At 32.4% G+C, this 15,997-nt stretch overlaps 1 protein-coding gene across 1 annotated transcript; it reads left to right on the top strand.

Moving 5' to 3' along the window:
* The first annotated feature begins 40 nt into the window (after positions 1-40).
* Positions 41-6,358, top strand: LOC128553444 (uncharacterized). The gene is made up of 3 exons (XM_053534596.1): positions 41-912; positions 1,836-1,960; positions 5,333-6,358. The coding sequence occupies exons 1-3, from the start codon at positions 53-55 to the stop codon at positions 5,440-5,442; spliced, it is 1,095 nt and encodes a 364-aa protein (XP_053390571.1). The 5' UTR covers positions 41-52; the 3' UTR covers positions 5,443-6,358.
* Positions 6,359-15,997: the final 9,639 nt, after the last annotated feature.

Here is a 15,997-nt window from a genome sequence, read left to right as displayed (position 1 = left end):
CTGTTATGAGTATTTTATGTGTTTATTAGTGTCTGATTACAAATGCCTAAAAATGGATAAACATACTGTAATGAAAAGTTTCTACAGTCTACGGTCAAAAAGATATGAAATTTTGGTTTGCATTGCTTTATTCATTATACTGAAATATACAAGGAAAGGAACAATATCTATTGTTTACAGACCAATTATTGAATCAGATATATATGACTTTGGAATGAATGAAGAAGAACACATGTCATATAATACTAAAGGCATTAGTGATAATAAAAACAGTGTAAATGGTAGCACGTATCGTGACATTAACAATGAAGTTCTTAATTTAGCAAGAAAAATTACATCATTTAATAAGACAGTTTTAGTTAGCGTAATAAATGACGCATATTTACCATTTGCTTATAGCTGGCTTTGTAACACCAAGGACATGGACATTCATAAATCTGTATTAGTTATTACAACGGATAATGAATCTAAAATTAAGCTCAATAGAGACTGGCCTGATGTGTCAGTCTTCCATTTACGACTTCAAATACCCAAAGGTGATCAGAAATATAGTCACGTTGGTTATGTCAAAATTATGATTCGTAGAACAGAAATAATTTTGTCTTTATTACAGGCAGATATTGATATGCTTTTACTAGAATTTGACTACGTTTGGTTTTCAAACCCAATACCTGGCTTACAAAAGCGATCTGGTGTTGATATGTTGGTGAATCCAGTTTCTAATACCGGAGGAACTATTTTCAATGGAGGATTACTTTATCTTTTTGCAACAAACCGTACTAAAGCCCTCTGGTCAAAACTAACAGAAATGATGCGGAAGCTTGAACGAGATATAAAGGATAAACCAGATAACAAGTCAATTTCCGAAGGGTATAATGACCAGACATTCCTATCTCAGTTAATTCGTGCAAGGTTAGTTCAGCAAAACAGTTTAAAATAACATTTCATTATGAAACGGCAAATATATTACACAAATTACCTGTGATATTTACATAGAAAATCCTTACAGAAAGGTTTAATAGACTATAGTCAAAACATTAGAAAAAAAACTTTATACATATATAGAAGTATAAGCTTTTCACAATGGTATGTATAATAAAGTATTTATAAGCTTGAAAACAACAAGAAAAAAAGAAACTTCGTCAAATTGTACTTGTCAATTCGTTTTCGAACTGGCGAAGTTACTATTGTGTTCAATATGTTACTGAATCTGTTATTCATATGTTTGTTTATATTGGTTTTTAATGTCTTCTTTCATGGCTGTTGTTTTGTAAATGCTCATATCTTAGAAAAATTAATAGGGTTATCCCAAATGGGAGCCCGAAAAAAATAAAAGACAAATGAACAACTTTAAAATTAATTTCTGAGACATAGGGCAAATAGTCCTTATTAATGACCAAGGAGCCAGTCAGTAGATATATACTATGACCAGTTTTTGTTTCGCAAATTCCTTGTGGGATGGGGAACTGTGAAAAGTTATTTTTGATGGCACAAAATAAGATATAAAAGTAGTATTATATTATATATCATTAATACATGCGCCTCTGTAGAGATAGAGGATTGTCAAATGCTTGTTTCATTTATATTTAGTTGATGGCTAAAAAGTCATGTAGTTTTGTAAAATGTACATACTTATATTGAGGGAGACATTCCAAAAAATGAATTTTCTTCACTGCTTTTTTAGTGCATATCAAGTATACTTAAAAATATGTAAAAATCCAACAAAACTTTAGAATTTATTGTTGAAGAATATGGAGCCTGAAGGACTTCGATTTCCTTTCTGTAGTTTCACTTACTTGTATAATGATATCTGTGTGTCTCTCTCTTTACTCCAGGTATGCAAACATTACTACACAACTACTGACCCTAGATGTTTACGCTGATGGTAAATGGTATAGTATGAGTAATGCCGAGAGGCAGAAATTACACCCTATTGTTATCAGCAACAACTGGATAATAGGTATCTGTTTATTCAGTATTACAGACATTTTAATCTCTAAAGATTGAACCACGGAGCTGTTTGAAATATAACCGGTCGTATATTTGCAGATTAAAATGATTTAATCTTCTATATGTAGGTCATCGTATGGCGCCTTTACAGCTTTGATGGTGGAGGAAAACCCCATGTGTCCTTCCGTGTATTTCATCACGAGCGGACACCGGGGTAGAACTTCTGACCTTCCGTAAGCCAGCTGAATGGCTTCCTAACATGAAGAATGCAACGCCCCGAGTGAGGCTCGAACCCACACCGATGAGGGGCAGGTGATTTGAAGTCAATGACCTTAACCACTCGGTCACGGAGGCCCCCCTTAGTTCTATTCACACATATTTGAAGGAAATAAAAATCTAACAGCCCACAAAGTTTAGATTGCTTCAAATGGATCTTATTTCACGGACCTTCACTGGAAACGTTTGTTTAATATTTGGTAACTGAAACCGCGCACATTTTGTGTTTGCTTTTCAAGGTATAGGACTTGGTCTAATTGAATTTTAAATTTTTTCAGAACCTGGCAATTTAAAAGAATTTACTCCGTTGGGCAATATAACAAAATACCTGGTGAAAAATGATTTGTATACAATTTATCACAAGTTAAGGTTTTCCAGTTGCTCAAACATTATAATAAATAAAATTTCCATTAAAAATCATACAGACTGTAATGATATAAAAATACATGAGTCATTCGTATATAATTATCCGAAATTTATGTCAAATTATTGAAGAGACGTTGTTAGTATAAATCTGCATATGCTAACCAAATAACTTTCCTGGGAATTATGAAAATTATCGAGAAATCAAATATCTTTTGCGAAAAAAATAATTAACATTCAGTGATTTTATCAGAAGTTTTAAAAGCAAATTATCTGGTTATCAACAAAAAATGCATAAACATGACATGAAAACTTATCTCGAAGTCTTTTAATTTTTTCTAATTTTAATTCAAAGTTTTTATGAAAATAGGTGTTCACGAATATCAAAAGTTTTCATTAAAATAAGTGTTCAGGAAAGTTAAAAGATAAAAGGGTCGTCCTCAAACTGAAGTAACAAAGTAAGAGTCTTTCTCAGAATCTTCTTATATTCGCTTTTTTATTATTCTTTTTCGCAAATATAGCAAATCTTTCACAAACAAAACTTTATTAAAGCAATCATTTTTCACGAAAAGAAAGGATTTTACGCGAAAATAACTTGTTTTTGCATGTAGTACATGGTATTATAACGTCAGTCTTCGGATTATAAATTGAAAAAAAAAATATTTTCTCGAAATGTTTTGATTTTTTCACGAATTTGCAGGAAAACGTTTTTAATGTTCATAAAAATGTAACCGGTTATCGTATTCAGAAATATGCAGCCCCATGTCCTGGATTACTGGATATGACAGATGTAAAGTTTTAAGTCATGAGCAACCTAAAACAGTGAATGAAAATGCTAAATGCTGTCATTCAAGTGGTACTGAAATTAATTATATTTGTCACTTGTTCTCTATTTCTTTCAAGTGTAAGAGTAGTTAATTGTGTTTGGGAAGAATAAGGAATTAATAACTTATGATAATCATTCAGATCCGTAACAATAACATATCTAACATATAAAGCAACTAAACGACAGAACAGGCAATGGGAAAGGGAATTCATGGCATAAACATGAAAATCACAACTTTAGGTGAAGTGATTTGACCCGACTTATAAAAAATATGTATTGAAATATTGTTTCTATTTTAGCAACAGCGACCTTGACCTTGACCCAAATGACTTCAAATGCAATTCCTTTACATCTTTCTCCAGGCCAAATGTGGTGTCTATAGCTTGTCCGAAGCTAAAGATATTGTGTGGAAACCAAGTTTGACATCCGCCTGACCACACGCCCATCGATCTAACGACATATCCCAATCTAATAACCGGTTTTCTACAAAAACCTGGTTAAAAAGATAAAGACAGGTACAATTGGTATACGCCTGTTGCCTTCAACAAAGCCTGATCCTAGTGACATCAAATACATTTCCAACCTTTTGTGTTTGATAAAAGCTATCTACACATCAAGTCAGTTACAATAAGTCTACCCAAACTAAAGATATTGAGTGGCAGCCATTTTTTCTGTTTTCAATAACAGTGACCCCAAATATCATTCAAGGCTAATAATTTAGATAATCTTGCTGTACACAATATTTTGAGGCAGTAAGTAAGTCCAAACTAAAATTTTAAATAGGAAACCACCTGGTGGATGATCACATTGAGAAGAAAATATATTTTAGAGAAATAATCTATTTTTAGAGAAAAAATCTATTTTAGTAACAGAGCATTGACCTTGACGAAATGGCATTGAAATAACCTTTTTTTCACAAAAAAAATAAAACAAAAGGATCTCAGTAAGATTTGAACCGACGCACTTTCGTCTCACGAACTAAAAAGTAGCTTTAGGCCCAACGCTCTCGACAACTGCGCCACAATGAAATTTTCTGAGTGTGAATATTAGAAAAGTTATCCTGACCTTAAACTTGACATTAATGACACCATAAGCAATCCCAACCTTGATGTTTCTATAAGCTACCTTTAGGCCAAGTTTGATTTTAATACATTAATGTAAACTAAAGTTATTGAGCGGAAACCATTGTTTCTATTTTTAGCAACAGCGACCTTGACCTTGACCCAAAGGACTCTCAATGCAATTCCTTTACATCTTTCTCCAGGCCAAATGTGGTGTCTATAGCTTGTCCGAAACTATAGATTTTGTGTGGAAACCAAGTTTGACATCCGCCTGACCACACGCCCACCGATCTAACGACATACCCCAATCTAATAACCGGTTTTCTACGAGAACCTGGTTAAAAAGATAAAGACATGTACAATTGTTATACGCCTGGTGCCTTCAACAAATCTTTGCTGTTTTGCCTGACCATGACATATTCTGTACTTTATTAATATATTCCGCTTTCTTCAATTTGACATATGGAATTCCTCTATGAACTTTTAATAACACGTGTTTGTAAATTCTTAACTTAGAAGATATTTTTAGTAGGGATATTGTGATATAAAAGACAAATAAAATATTTTGGCAATTTAAAGGTCATTATTTGAAAGCTGTTCATCTTCACGGATGTTATTTAAACCGACGACATGTATCCAATTATAACTTAATAATCATGTTTGGAAAATATTGCTCAATAAAGCGTCAGTTGTTTATGTCTAAAAGCTGAAAATGTTCTGGTGTAAAACAAAACTTAGAAGTTGACTATTCTGCGATATACTTTTTTTATATAATTTCTTCTCTGGAGACAAGCAATATTCATGGCAAACAAAACTGTAGTTATATGATTATAAAGTTTGTTTTTATTTTCTTCAGGAAACAAGAATAAAATCATCAGAGCAAAGAAATGGAATCATTGGTTTCTACGTCCTGATAATACATGTGACATGGACACGGTGAAAAAGATTGTGTACTCAGAAGTCTAGCAAAATTATGAAGATTATGTCCGATATATTAACGTTCTCCTTATGCGTTCCGTTGAAATTGATAGCGTTCATCTCCGTTGGACCGCTTAAGAAAATGCACCAATGTTACAATATCGCGGCTTAAAAACTTAATACAAGGAAAGGAAATTAAATATGTATTTCAGAGTCATACGATGTTAACGACAGAATAAGACCGGCATATTAAATGATACTCGCTAGCTTATTTTATGGATGTGTCGATCATATTCCGTCGTTAATGTCTTATGTCCTCCGACATAACTATAAATGATTCATTTTCTAAGTGAGACGTCACGGTAAAACGGTTGTCTTGGTTATGACATCATATATACATTGAATCTATTACAATTTCAACTGATTAACCTATGTATCAGTTCCATCGTCGTAGTGCCTGTCAACATCATATCTAGTCCAGTATCACGGCAAAATATGATCTGGAATACGAGTACTCATGTGTTTTATTACTCTTTCCAATCGTTTTTTAAGAATTGTTTCGCAAACAATAATATTAAATCAACAAAAGTACATGCATGTTTTATACAGAATATCATTGTTGTAATAATAAATCAAAAGAAACCGTTAATGTATTCGCAAAAGGTCTGAATTGAAAATATTCAGTGTTATTTAAAGTATATTAATTTGCATAATTGCATAATGTATAGGAATATTGATAATGATGTCTTGATTTTGGGATATCTCTTATTCCAGATCACAGGTATCACTATAGTAAAAAGCATTTTCAGTAAGTTTTTATTGTCCTAGAGTCTTATTAACAATACTCTGCCACTTGATAGAATCTTTCTCAAGTTTAGAAGCAAACTCATGAAATATACTAGAAGAGCGATATCATTTTGTTTATGTTTTTGTTATGAACGAAGACTATAGAAAAGACCATCTTTGATACCATTACATTCTCAAATATTTATACGAAAATGTATCATTTTTCTTTTTCTTGCAAACTATGTAGTAATGTAAATAATAAGGTATCGTTAGTTCCTTTAAAAAAATACACTTAATTAATTCTGCATGTTCGGCATTATTTAGCTTGTACATCATAACGTTTCGTCTGTGGTGTTTTATATCGGGCTTCGCAGTTTATTTTAATACTCTTACATGTACATATGGAGGAATCGGATTCTTATCATTCCTGGTTGCAAATGAAGTTTATTTGATTAGGTTTTTGATTTCCATACCGTCTGAGCTTTGCGAAGGATATCGAGACAACGTGCAGAGAACATATTCCAATAATGATTCTAGATAAATATCACTACAGGGAATGAATCACAACCTCTGCACATTCGCAATATCCCAATCAAAAAAAAAAAAATAATAATAATAATTGTGTAATATATACCTTTGTTAACTCTGACGATACTGTAAATGCGTATGCCTCGGGGGATATCAATTCAATGAACACGAAAACGAGCTGATCTTTATAAGGTTCTGTACCAGCGAAACATAATAATTCGGACAAATACATGTCATACATCATTACATGTTTTCCATTAATTTGATCTAGTGACCTAGTTTTTTACCTCACATGACACATATTCTAATTTTTCCTAGATTTTATCCAGACAAATATTCTGATCAAATTTCATGAGGATCCAGTGTAAAATGCAGTCCCTGTTGTATACAAAATGTTTTTCTTTGATTTGACTTAGTGACCTAGTTTTTTATCCCAGATTACCCATATTCAAACATGACCTTAGATTTCATCAAGGCAACCATTCTGACTTATTTTCATGAAGATCTTGTGTAAAATGCAGTCCCTATTGCATACACAATGTTTCTCTTTGATTTGACCTACTGACCTAGTTTTTTACCCCAGAAAATCTATATTAGAACTTAACCTGGATTTTATCAAGGCAATCAGTCTGACCAAATTTCATGAAGATCAATTGAAAAATATAGACTCTATCGCGTACACAATATTTGTCTTTGATTTGTCCTAATGGCCTAGATGAACCATATTTGAACTTGACTTAGATTTCATCAAGGCAATCATTTTGTTTAAATTTTATGAATATCCAGTGTAAATTGCAGCCCCTATTGCGTACACAATGTTCTTCATTAGTTTGATCTAGTGACCTAGTTTTTGATCACAGAAGACCCATATTCAAACTTGACATTGATTTTATCCAGACAAACATTCTGATCAAATTTCATGAAGATCCGGTGTAAAATGCAGTCCCTATTGCACACAGAATGTTATTCTTTGATATGACCTAGTGACCCCGTTTTTGACCCTAGATGACCCATATTCAAACGTGACCTAACTAAAGTTTTCAAGACAAACAATCTGATCAAGTTTCATGAAGATCAATTGAAAAATACAGCCTTTACTACTTACACAAGGTTTTAATTTGATTTGACCTAGTGACCTAGTTTTTGACTTCAGATGATCCATATTCAAACTTGGCCTAGATTTGATCAAGGCAATCATTTTAACTAATATTCATGAAGATCAATTGAAAAATACAGCCTCTATCGCATACACAAGATTTTTTATTTAATTTGACCTAGCGACCTAGTTTTTGAAGCTGAGTACCTATGATTTGTTTGATTTCGTAAAATCTGCTTTTGTCAGTAATCACGGTTTTAGAAAGAAATTCTGTCCGTAAGGACATTTTGCCAAATTTCAATTTAGACTCAGTGGTAAATGTCCCTAACTATTAACATAACAAAATGATACCGCAAAGTCCAGCCCTTTTCCATGGACCGAATTTCTTTAAACTTTGTATACTGACTGCAAATGAAGTCTGAAACAATAATATAAGGTAAAATGCACAGTTTCCTTGCCTTAATTTTGAATTATCTGCCCTTAGAAATTTGATCCTTTAGTATTTTCTGATTTTAAAGGGCAGATAATTCAAGATCAAGCCTAGGTACCTATAATTTTTAATACATATTTCCGTTTTAAACTTGACTCTTAGTCAGTACATAAAGTTTAAAGAAATTCTGTCGGTACGAAAGATTTTGCCTATAAATATAAAAAAACTGTCCGATGTGTCTTTAAATCTGCTGTTGAGATAGTTGATAAAGTTAGTAAATCGATCCGTGCAACCAAGCAAAATAATAGCATAATTTGGAGTGAGTCCGTTCATGAGAGGTAATTGAAAGTGCAACACCCCTTAAGTCACCTAGCTCCGGCTTTAGCGGAATTCTATTATAAAGATATTAAATAGACTCCGTGATCCCAAATGGACCGAAGTCACTTGGTGATTACCGAAGCAAAGTGTACTAGAATGTATGCATATGAAATTGTTTCTAGTACATTTGAAAGCAAAAACTCTGAATGTTTAATGGTGATGTAAAAATGAAATTAGAAATTAAAATCCGTGAAGAGATCCTTTGGAAGTATTAAACGCAAACAAGAATCATAACTGCAGACTCGGTTTGACTGAGACTGTTCGTGAGAAGAATATAAATATTGAACATTCATCACGCTCCCTAGCACCGGTATAAGCGGAATTCTAATATAGTTTAATTGAATATTGGTCATGGTCCCAAAGGATAAGAAATTATAACAACACTGAGTCCAAGTACGGGGAGTATTTTTACAGCTGCCACATGGAACTTAAAGATTGTTCTTGTGCTAATATCTAAAATCTATGAGAAGATTGTTTGGAAGCATGGGACGCAGTCCAGAAGCATAACATTAGAAAAAAACATGCCTACCAAACCAATATAAACAGAAATGGCTAATATTTTACTGTAAAAATTGTGTAGTTTAACACCTCTACGTTTCAAAATTATATAATTTCTGACATGATCAACGTCACAAGAAAATGTGTTCTTGTTATGGATTATCTTTTATTATTTAGTACAGAATAGCCTAACAATTTCCACAATAGTTTTTTGTAAGAAATACGTTTGACGCGTATATCGGTACAAAACATGGCAGACATATGCAAGAAAAATACTTTAATTTTCTTAATGTAAGTGTGTTATACTAATTCATAGTTCCATATTAAACAAAAAAAAATATAAAAGAAAATATTTTATGCATTATTTATCATCGATCATCAAGTAAAATTGTTAGTTTTTCCAGTATCTAACAACAACAAAATACCAGTTCCATATGCGAAATAACGTTTGCTGCCGACATTACTTCAAGTCCATTATGCTCTGGAAATTTATTCAGCTTTTATTCACTAAATTACTGTGTTTGCATTTGACAAAGACACAGCTAAAGTTTAAGATACAAAAGCTATTGACTGAACATTTGTACTTACATAACATTACTGCTGTGCGTATAACATTTCCCTAATGGGTGTGTGTATAAATACTTCATTCGTAACCATTATTCTAAAGGGCGACAATTACATAAACATTTGAGGTCATTATAACAACAGATTTAGCCAATAAATTGTTGATATCGCGAACTGAAGTATTTCCTATATAGGACTTGGAACAAAAGGATTATCAAATGTACTTCATATGAATATAGATGCATCAATCTTAGTGTTTATCAAGTCATTTAACCGAATTGTGAAGCAAATAACCTGTGAATAGCCACTGTTTTGATATAACATTTTTCAAATGTAAGAGATACATACATTTTGTCACCTCAAGAAGAAGCAGAACAACATCTTCATCTGTTCCATTGCAACTTCTATACAATACTTGTATTTTAGTCTTCAAACGATTAGTGCTTTAAAGGGATTACATTTGTATGTCGGAACTACTCGATCATGTTACTAGCCCCCGATGTAATACGGCACATGTGTATTTCTGTGTTCATAAATACTGACGAAACACCAAAAAGCGCTTACAAAATGAATAGGAGGTCATGATTCTCTAACCAAGCTATGTTTTGATACTCACAATGAACAATTTTTGTTTAGATACCATAAGCGGCCGGCTGAGGGGCCACACTTATTATTCAATTCCAGAACGGGCATGTATATGCAAGATATGATTTATCAAACAGATTTAATGTCTATCCGTTTCGTATGCATTTGTTAAGTTGAATATATCTAAAAAGAGATCCTCTTAAAGCAATGAACACATGAATCAAAATTTAAAAGCAGGCTGGTTATTATTGCGTATGTTCATGCTGGAAAATTTAAGGTGCAACAATCAAGGAAACAATCCAATAGGGATAGCGTAGCACAGATTGAAGCAGAACTCTGTTATACAAGGATATTGAATGGACTCCTTCATAAAGGATCTAAAACAACAAAACTGTTATATCTAAATGGCTTCTAATTATAACAACCTATGTTGAATTCAATGACCTTTTCTTAGAGTTTTTTCCTGAACTGGCGCTTACATAACGGTTTGTAGAGACCACGGTCAAATGATACCTCATCTTAATTGAACTCTCGGCCTCAGAGTGACGCTCTTCCACTGCGCTGCAGTTCAGATTATTCTTAGGGTCAGGGTTACGGTTAGGGTTAAGCTCACCGAAATACTTTCGCAATTAAAATTATATTATTCTATATTAAACATCAGCAAGTATAAACAATCGAGGATTCCTTCGATAAGCAGCAAAATCAACCCTCGCATCTATTTGCAAACGACCTTCTTCTTCCATGTGCAAAACGGAAAGGACCCAAAAGGAGATTAAATCGCAACGAGTGTATTAATATACCAACAAGACATAAGCTAAAACGGGCCCTTACAACAGGATAAGAGCTCCTTCAGTAACAGGTTTTGAATGGTAATCATTAAAAACACATTATTCTGGAGGCGTGTATGAGTAGGTGGGGGTACATATATTTTCTTATGTAATCAAATACCGAAATGTATTGCCATTTAAATATGTAAATTATACAATGAAACTCATTCTACAAAAAAAATGTTTATCTGAAAACACAAGCATCACAAAGAATTGGAATAGCATATGTGTTCAATATCAATTGTATAACATCCTTATACAGGTTAGTTTTTATTCATTTACTTATTGCTTGATGTTTGGAACATGTTTCTTCTTGCATAGAGTATTTCAAGTAGAAAGAGCGTTATGGTGGTATGCTAAGAAATACTTAATATTCTTTAACTTAATTTAACTACAGGAAACAAGTAGTTATATAATACACTGCGTTTTAAAGCTATACAAATTTATATATTTTATTATGTACTATTTAATGTACTATTAAATCTCGAAATAAAGATAATGGAAGGGAAATGGCTAAACCTGCAAGAAGTAGTGGGTAGCAAGGTTCTTAGCATGAAAGCATTTTGGATCATCTCAGCTTTAAAACAGTCTTGCATTTAACATTCTTTGCACTACGAATTACGATCACTTAAGGATGTACGAGCGTTTTTTTTTCAGGATATCCGCCATTTTGAAAAATGTTTCCCCGAATAGTGCTTTCTAACAAAAGTTTTGCCAAAAATTAATGATAAATAATTAAAATATGGCTAATAATGTACCATTTAAGCAAATAAATTCTACGTTTTGTGAAAAAATGTTTTTCACCCTTACTTTTGGCTGGTATTTGCCTAAAATTGACGTAAGATTTACAATGGGGTAGGGGTAGGTAATGTCAAATATCTATTAAAGTAGATTAGGTATGGTTTTGAAATTTTACTGAATGATACATATAATAATGAGCTATAATTGAAATAAAAGTTTTGAAGATAGCACATTATATTATCTAGAAAACATATATTAAAACAAAAAGAACAAAAAATATCAAAATTCACCAATTTTTAACAGTTTTTTCTGAATAAATCTCTTAGATGCACGGTGACCCCAACTTTTTTTCTTTCCATTTTGAAGCATTTTTCTTGGTCATTAAAGCTGCAAAATATTTTGAAAATCTAAACGTCAGAAATATTTTTGTAGATCTAAATACGTTTTTTCGACAATAAAGTGGGTGGGGTAATTATGTCAATATGTGAAAATGAAAGAGAATTGTTAGTGACATTTATGCTTATATAATACTGGCATCGCCTTGTATTCATATTAACCTGTAACACCTGAAATCCCTATAACATTAAGTGGGATATTATATGTTTCATAAAGTATCACCATTTTTCTAATTTTACAAAATTTCAGAAATGCTTAAGCAGTGGGTGAAGAAAATGCCCTATAAAATGAAAACGAGTCCGGTGACCTATGTTTTTTCTTCTCTTGTTTGTCTTGGAAACTACTGTTCTTCAAGCTCACAGAGTATGAAAAAAATCTTTACGTTAGAAAAAATTCGCTCTTACATCCTTAAGGCATAAAAGTATATTTTTTATTTTGCATTTTCTTCTAAATTATTAAGACAAATATCAAAATACATGCAGCTGTAATATAAATTCAGTGTTTTTATTCCATAAGTATCTACTAACTTTAAACAAGTTACATGTACCGATCTTCTCCCTTGATGTTAAATAAGATTTTTCATACTTAAGGAAGAAAGCTAGGAATACGTTTAAATATTTTTTATTTTGTCGGAATCTTAGTAAATCTCATTAGCCTAAATGATGATGCCATTCTATTACATTGGATTTTTTAACGTTTGTATTGTCAGATATTTAGAAACAAATACATGACTCCAATATTGATTATGCAAAGTCAATGGGGTCAAGGCTATTCAACATCAGAGCAAAATAAATGTAACAGACCCTAACTTATGCCATTCATTGTCAGCATCGGTTAAGATTCTTGTTTAATTCCGCTATTGAAAAAACAAACTTTAGCTATAGCTTTGAAACTTTGGGTATCTCTCTATCACTATTGAAGGATCAACTATGCCATGAAGGCTCCTTTGTAGTTAGAACACTTGAATTTCTTGTTTAAAATCAGTGTTTAGGTCCATTTTACCAGACTACTGTAGAAGCAGTAGCTTTGAAATTTGGCAAGCTTGCTTATCATCATTGGAAGAATAGTGTTGCCAAGAAACATAACACGTTTTTGGACATACAAAATCTGATTTACAGTTTGAGTAAATCCACATGCATTGTGTCAGAATTATGGCCCTCTTTGTACTTAGTTTTTTTTTTGTTGTTGTTCAAGATCTTTTGCCTAAATACACAAGAGCTATAGCATTGACACGTTGTACACATTGTTTGTTATCATAAGCTTAGTTAGGGGTTAACTTTCTTTTGCATTTTGTCAGAATATTTGCACGTTTTATCTGAGAAAATTTGCATTTTTGGACTTTTTTTAATGTCCATTTTTAGAACATTATACCTTTAAATGTATATGTGTACATTTTTTTCAATATCAATTAAAGATCACTATATTATAATTTTCAGAGGATCTCCAAACTTATCCAGCATTGCATAACCATGATATCTAAAGCAGTGCTTGTTGATCAAAACATGTATGTTTTAGAGCTTTTAAACCATTGCATATACATTAAAAAATCTTGTTTATCAGTATAAATACATTTATTGAGATTATTGAACTTCCAAACGAAACAAAAATCTAATAACAGTCTCCGGATTTAGTTTGCAAATCCGGAATTTTCGCAAACTCAGCTACCTTTTATCTTTGACTTTTTTGTGATCTTTAGACACCTAACAATAGTTCGGGTCTCATAGAGAAATAATTGGCCATTTCCTTTCAAATATCTCAAACAACGAACTCTTGGGACGGCTTCAAAGTTGGTCCTCCCATGGGAGTATTTTTTTCTCCCGCGGGGTTTTCGCTATCCCATGGGAGGTCCAATCGGAGGTTTTCTCCCACTTTAAGAATTGCGGGAGAAATACCCCATTGGGTTTTAACAAAATTTCTGAAATTCATTATTTATCGCTGCTAGGTATTTCTTAGTATTTAATGTTGTGTTGTTTCTATATTAGACATGAAAATAAGCGTTCTGAAAATCTCCCACTGGAGGTTTCCTCCCACATGTGATACTGGCGAACTCCAGCGGGAGAGTTCTCCTGCGGGAGAATTTCTCCTGTTTTGAAAATGGGGTTATTCTCCTGTTTTGAAAATGGGGTTATTCCCCCATTTATTCTTACTTTCATATATAGAATCTGTTCTTGGTAGTTTACGCAACAATTTGTACTTACAACTGATTTTCTTAAAATAACAATAATAACAACAACAACAAGTTAACAGTAATAATAATAATAATAAATAAATAAATAATAATAACAACAACAATGATAATAATAATAACAAGAACTCTAAATGTTTATTTTCGTGTAAAGAAGAGATCTCATCTCAATTAAATGTATGCTAGCTATCTTCTATCAGAGGTAATAAATATGTTAACGCGCACCGAAATAGCCTGTGGGCGGGTTTTACAGCTTCTGCAGGAATTCACCCGTGACGTTTTTCTCTTCTTACCTGTATGGTCAAAATTAAGATTTGCATTAGTGGTTCTTTATGTCAGATTGTTTCTACGCTTTTGCTGAAAACTTTGTGCAGCCGCATCGTTTTATCTAACTGAATTTAGCGGGGTTTTTTGGGCAGTCAGCTCTTAATTTTCAGTCTGCTTTTCAAGCTTGAATCTTGTTTCATTCAGGCCTGCTGTTTTTTTTTTCTTTGCTTTTCCTTTTTTAAAATAGATTAGCTTTGATTTCTATTTTTATATTTTAATATTTTATTTTTACATCAGTATATTGTACTGTTAATGAAAAATACTTTTGTAGTTTATTTAGTTAGCTTTACATGTTCATTTCCAAAGGAAACTTAATTAAACAGACCTAACATTAACAATTGTGTAAAACTAATACTGTACCATAAACATTAATCATTAAATGATTTTCAATGAGCAAATAAGTTACGTTTACGGTATTATTATTCTTTGCTGACTTAATTTTGATTTCGTACAAATGTGCAGCTGATAGATTAACCTATTGTGCATTTTTTTCACCATGTTATAAATATTCGCAATTACATGATATTGCACTTTTAAACGATAACAAAATTTAAAACAGGCAATGTCCTTGACACATCCTTGAATTTTAATCAATATAAAAATCAGCAAGTGACCAAAATACTGTAACTGAATATATGAAAGATAAATGTTTTCGAAAAATAGTTTTTCTTTGATATTCTTTTACTTCGGTGACCTTACAAACTTTAAGATAAAAACAGTGAAATAAATATAAATGTCTATTTTTCAATATTTATTTGTCCATTTCCGTTTCTAGGTCTACGAGAGGTATATGTCGCAATTAAACTGATTGCTAGTTTTCTTTGTATTATTTTCGGTTTAATCCCGTTTTTCAACATTATTTGATATTAGTAACGACAGGCAAAATATTGTCAATAGGTCAGTGCTCATCAGAGATGGTGCACTGTGACACATTTACGGCAGGAAGCAAACGGCTAACCCATTGATCGAATTACTGACTCAAAATCTACACCTGCCTTATCGGAGCGGCTAAATATGAGAGGGGTGAGCAGCTACATCTACGAAGATACAAATCACACATTAATCAGTAGATCGCATTTATACGGAATTCCGTTAGGGTCATCGCCTTTGAATGTGTTCATCTGAAACGCGATACTCGATAGTACGATGATGAAAACGCGAAATAACGAAACTACGATAACGAAAACGCGACAACACGATGTTAAATACGCGATACTACGATAACGAAATCGCGATAATACTATAGTACGATGATGATAATG

This window comes from Mercenaria mercenaria, unplaced genomic scaffold (genome assembly GCF_021730395.1).
Source record: "Mercenaria mercenaria strain notata unplaced genomic scaffold, MADL_Memer_1 contig_3833, whole genome shotgun sequence".
Taxonomy (NCBI): Eukaryota; Metazoa; Mollusca; class Bivalvia; order Venerida; family Veneridae; genus Mercenaria; species Mercenaria mercenaria.
The sequence above is the reverse complement of the archived record's forward strand: the minus strand, read 5'-3'. Positions and strand labels throughout refer to the sequence as shown.